Genomic DNA, 6,000 nt, shown 5'->3' on the forward strand with positions numbered 1-6,000 from the left:
TTGGAACACAGAGACATTCTCAAGTGTCCTGTCTTTGTTCCCTAAAAGGTTCAAGTGAAATGCTTCAGAGTGTGCAGGGCTCTTACTATGGTGAACAAAAGAGTATACTGGTCTCTTAAAAGGACTGGGAACTTATATGTATGTCAAGAAAAAAGATGTTATGGTGAAAGATGAATGTTACCCTTTGTGGGTGAGCATTACCGTTTAGGGGAACAGTCCCTGGAGACTTTTGTTAGACCCCTGGATAAAATTACCCTCAAACACAGAAACCGCAGGTTCTTGTCTGAGCTAAGGATAAATATGCAATGGCCTGGACTCTTGCTGAAGATTTAAAGGAGTTTCTTAAGAAGATAGAAATACAGAAGACAGTCACAGCCCCATGCCATTCAGGAGTGGCATGGGGGTGGTTTGAATGAATTCGCAGAAATACAAAACACGGAACAGACTTTTTATACACATGACATCCTCCATCTTGTTCCACATAACTCTGACATAGTAAAAGTGCCTATAAAGTCCCTCCCCTCTCTTTCCTGCCCAACTCCTGGTCTATGCCCAGATTTCTCCTTTCATGAAGGTAGATCCCCTCCTCCCATCCTAACAAAATTATTATTATGTAAACCTGTCTTTAGAATGAGAAAGTCCTAGTTCCCCTCTCCTATCACTTGCTAATTACTTTAAGCTAGTTTAATTTGTTTCAATGGCTGCTTGCTTCCCGGATGGAACCAAGTCCTTCCCCAGGTCTGACCTTTTTACACAATGATTTTTGAAATATATTTATTAATAATCAGAGCTTTCTCAAATCTTCCTAGGCTATTCCCAATACTGGTACAAAGATCAAAGAAAAAAATGATGTGATACAGATGAATTTTACAAGACAGTAAAATGATTTGTCATTTTAGACAGACTCAATTTTTTGTTTTTATTTACTCCTCCAAGTAAGATTACTTTATTCATCCTAGCTTTCTATTACTGAAGCTAGTTAATGGCTACTACGACATTGCTAGATAGAGCAAAACATGACTCTAGGTACTATTTTATAAATAAGACTGAAAGTTTAATGTGATTCGATCAAGGCTACTATGATGAATTCAGGATGTGAGACCTGGTTTAAATAAACCTTTATTTAGCTTGTTTATCTTTCTACTTATAGTCTCATAAGCAAATGGATTTTTTTAAAGAAGACCCTAACCAAAAAAAAAAATTTAAAGAGGAAATACAGAGAAATTATACTAAGACTGTAGGATCAGAGTAAAGAGATAAATCAGTATTATAAATAAAAGAGTTTTGACAGGAACTAGTTAGGTATAGTACTTATATTTAAAGCATATAAGAAAATAAAATAACATATCCATTGCAAATTCTTTATTAACTGAAGCATATATAACATCATCAGCATCTTGTGTATATATATATATATATATATATATATATATATATATTATAATTTTATACACACCCTTGCCATTTATTGGTAAATCACTCCTAGATCCTAACACAAATATTATGAGCCATAGTTTTAATAATATGTGAGTGCTTGAGATTAATATATTCATTCAACAAACATTAATTTGAGTGCCTATCTTGTGCCAACTGTTTTTTAGCTGCTAGGAATACAAATGTGATGTGGTGATTTGTTAATGTTACTATAGTATAATTATCACAATTTCTTTTTTTTGCAGTACTGGAGATGGAACTCAGGGGCATTCTACCTCTTAACTATACCCCCAACCATATTTTTTATTCTTTATTTTGAAATAAGGCCTCACTGAGTTGCAAAGTGCCTTACTAAGTATTAGCTGAGGCTAAACTGTGATCTTCCTATCTCAGTCTCTCAAATGCTGGAATTACAAGCATGTGCCACCACACCCTGCTCCACATTTTTTTGTTGTTGTTGTTGGTACTGGGGGTGGTTATTCTACCTCTAGGCTATATTCTCAAACCTCTTTTATACTTTTGTGTGTGTGTGTGTGTGTGTGTGTGTGTGTGTGTGTGTGTGTGGTTCTGGGGATGAAACCCAGGGACATTTGACCTCCGAGATACACTCCCTGCCCTATTTTTTTTTAATTCTTTATTTTGAAACTGGGTCTCACTGAGTTGCAGAGGGCCTCACTAAGTAGCTGAGGCTGTCCATGAACTGCGATCCTCCAGTCTCAGCCTCTCACATGCTGGAATTACAAGCGTGCACCACCATACCCGGCTTCTTTTATACTTTATTTTAAAACAGGGTCTCAGACCCTGTTTCTTTTATACCTTATTTGGAAACAGGGTCTCACTAAGTTGCTGAGAACCTCACTAAGTAGTTGAGGCTGGCTTTGAACCTGTGTGATCCTCCTGTCTCAGCCTCCCAAGTGCGGCTACAAGTATGCGCCACCACGCCCGACCACAATTTCTTTTGAAAAAAAATATTTGAGTGGCTTTTAGGTAATTCCCATAAAAATTTTATTAGATCTTACTGTGTTTCAACATCTTTCCATATGTGGTAGAGTAGTTGTTTTTTCCTCAGAAATGGAATACAACCACTTTCTACTTCATGCAGAAAAAAAGTTCTTAGAGCACCTCTTGGGTGATATAGTATGTCTATGGAAGTGAGTTTTTCTTTCCCCAGTAAGAAACTCTTGAGAACTTCTGTATCACATTAAAAAAGAAACAAAAAACATTTGCCAATGAAAACAGAAACACTGAGATTGTGGGATTCACTTAGAATAATCCAAAGTTAGAAAATTTAGTTATTTTCAAGATTTCCTCCAAGGAAAGGCATGTGTTCTTGATGGTTCTCTGTTGCCTCTTATTATACAGACCCACTGTCACTGGGAGAATTTTCTATCCTGATCTACAGTGCAAATGGAATTCTGATTTTAAACTATTTTCTTGGAGTGAGCTAGATTTTATTTATTTATTTTTCTTCCTACAAAAAAGATTTTGCTTTCAACAACGGCTGTTCAGGAAGCCTTAGTAATACAAGTACACCATTCAGTAGGCCACAAAGAGAAAGGTCGAAGTCAGTGTCATTTAAGGATTGACTATTTAAGATGTTATTGGAGAAAGATTGGAAATTTTTGCCCTCGCTTGTATATCTGAGGAAGACTGTAACCATTGTTGTTCTTACCCAGAAGAAAACTTCCTGGAAAAAAAAGTAGACGGAGGATGGCAAGAATGAATGAAAGAAAAATGAAGGAATTTCCTTGTCTTTAAATATAAGATAATCAAATTGGGTTGATGTTTAGTATGTGGGGTAGGGTGAGGTGCCAAATATCAGACTCAGGCTAGTGATATGGAGCTTGGAGCATTGCAGTTTTTTTCAGCAAAACAATTAATTGTGTCCATAACTGGAATTCCATCTATCTACTATTATCCTCTTCTTACTTTGAGGATTTCTACTATATCTTATCCTAGAATAAGACATGGAAATACTTATATTTTAGTATACCTGTTTCATGTGTTCCACAGACATTTTGTTTTCCCTTTAAATAAATGTCTTCCAGAGAATGAATGCATTTGTAAGAGACTTTTTATTGTAGTTCCAAGCCAATCTTTCTCACTTGCAAAAGACCAGCAAGAAATACATGACTTTTTTGTAAATGTCAATGAAGAAGAATCAGAAATATTTTTTAAAAATTGCCTTTTCATTCAACATTGCTAAAGTACTTCCACTTTGTTAAGCATTATTTGAAGTAGTCTTTGGAATTTTGTACAAATCCTGACTTGGACTCATTTAAGTTTCTAAGAAACACTGTGGTTTTATTTATAGTTACTTATTTATTCTATTCTATTAAGGAGTAAAGTGTCTGAATATACCCTTTCAAGACATGAAGCGTTTCTCTAGACCTATTTTAGGGAGTGTTTGCACCTCTGCTTCTAGGGTCCCTGGAAGTATTGAGGTTGATGAGAGATGAACTGAATGTCCCTCCTGCCTCCAAGGAGAGCAGCGTATTGGTTGCCAGGGGATTCTGATGCTTTTCTTCCTCGCATTAGCCATCTTGTGTATTTACTGAAATTAACCAACCCCATCAAATAGGAAATTAGTGTCTGTTTCTACTGGTACTTCTGCATCTAAGTGATTGAAGAGGCTTAGCCAACTCCCGTATGCCAGGTACAACTATCAAACAGAGGTATTCAATTCTGCTCTTTCTACCCCTCAGGAATGTTTCAATGAGTCAATAGTTGTGTGTTTTTGAAAGATTGCCACTCTCTGCCAATCTACACATATATGTTCAATGAAATTTGGGCAGTAGATGAAGTATGCTGATTGGATAAATGCAATTGGGTCTAGGATCTTGAATTGGAATGATCACATCAGTGACCATCAACAAAGGGTACACTAACCTGGCATGGCTTTCTTTCAGATTCAAACTCAGATGACTTTGACCCTGCTTCCACCAAGAGCAAGTATGACTCTCTGGATTTTGATAGTTTACTGAAAGAAGCTCAGAGAAGCTTGCGTAGGTAACGTGTTCCCTGGCCGAGGATGACGGAGAGATGGTGAATACCTCAAGGGACAGCGCGTCCTCCCTAACAGACTACTCAAGTCATACATAGGAATTTCTCCTACCTTACGCTCTCTGTACAAAAACAAAATGAAATAACAACAATACAACATGAACAACAACAACAACAACAACAAACAACAATGGTTTACATGAATACAGCTGCTGAAGAGGCAAGAAACAGAATGATATCCAGTAAGCACATGTTTATTCATGGGTGTCAGCTTCGCTTTCCCTGGAGTCTTGGTGACTCTGTGTATGTGTGTGTGTGTGTGTGTGTGTGTGTGTGTGTGTGTGTGTGTGTATACGCACGTGTGCACATGTTTGGTTTTGGGGAAGGACGTGTGTGTATGTGTGAGGACTGGGGGCACCTGACCACAGCGTGCCAGGGCAAACCACTTCAAATGGCAGCAGTTCAACGAAGACACACTTAAAACCTAGAACTTCAAAATGTCCATATTCTATTCAAAAGGAAAAAAATATCTATCTATGTATAAATTAAAAGGAAAGAAAACTAACAAACCAACCACAAAATCACCCTAAAATGACAGCTGCTGATGTCGGGCCAGCAGCCTCCGTCTGTACTCTGTTTTTTAAGAAAGTACGAAATCAACTGGAAGCAAGCTATCTCTCCTAATGTAGTGATTATGTGACAATCCCGAAGAAACCACAGGTTCCATAGAACTAATTTCCTCTCTCTCTCTTTCCCTCCCTCATTCGTCTTTCTCTCTTTCCCTTCTTTCTTTCCTCCCCATCTTTTTTTTTCTCTATCTCCCTCTCTTTTTTCTTTTTCCTTTTGCCATGGAATCTGGGTGGGAGAGGATTCTGCGGGCACCAGAATGCTAAACTTTCCTAACATTTTGAAGTTTCTGTAGTTTGTCCTTTGTCCTGACACCCATGTCAATGTCCAAAACATTGATCTTCCACTGCAGAGTTTCAAAGCCTTGTCAACGGCCAAGCGTGCAGGTGGTCCAGCAGTTCTTTCTGAGACACGGACACGGTGTTACATTACAAGCGAGAGTTGCCTAGAACTCTCCGGATGCGTTCAGATAGTGTAATTGCTACATTCTCTGATGTAGTTAAGTATTTACAGATGTTAAATGGAGTATTTTTATTTTATGTACATACTATACAATGATGTTCTTTTTTGTTACAGCTATGCACTGTAAATGCAGCCTTCTTTTCAAAACTGCTAAATTTTTCTTAATCAAGAATATTCAAATGTAATTATGAGGTGAAACAATTATTGTACACTAACATATTTAGAAGCTGAACTTACTGCTTATATATATTTGATTGTAAAAACAAAAAAACAAAAAACAAAAGACAGTGTGTGTGTCCGTTGAGTGCAACTACCACAAAGTGATGCTTTGCGCACATCCATCCCTTCTTAGGTGAGCTTCGATCTAAGCATCTTGTCAAAAGAAATATCCCAGTCCCCTAAAGGTATTAACCACTTCTGCGATATTTTTCCACATTTTCTTGTTGCTTGTTTTTCTTTGAAGTTTTATACACT

The 6,000-nt window shown here is 37.3% G+C and overlaps 1 protein-coding gene across 5 annotated transcripts in view; it reads left to right on the forward strand.

The window, feature by feature from the left end:
* The window catches only part of PPARGC1A (PPARG coactivator 1 alpha), a gene marked incomplete at both ends in the record, with an annotated part of 675,280 nt that extends 670,833 nt beyond the window's left edge, over nt 1–4,447 (forward strand). For all 5 annotated transcript variants that reach the window (XM_080697397.1, XM_080697398.1, XM_080697399.1 and 2 more), the window contains one exon: nt 4,344–4,447. In XM_080697397.1, coding sequence (XP_080553523.1) covers nt 4,344–4,447 — 104 coding nt within the window. The remainder of the gene's footprint in view (nt 1–4,343) is intronic.
* Nucleotides 4,448–6,000: the final 1,553 nt, after the last annotated feature.

Source organism: Muscardinus avellanarius, assembly GCF_963383645.1.
Source record: "Muscardinus avellanarius genome assembly, chromosome: 6".
NCBI classification, from domain to species: Eukaryota; Metazoa; Chordata; class Mammalia; order Rodentia; family Gliridae; genus Muscardinus; species Muscardinus avellanarius.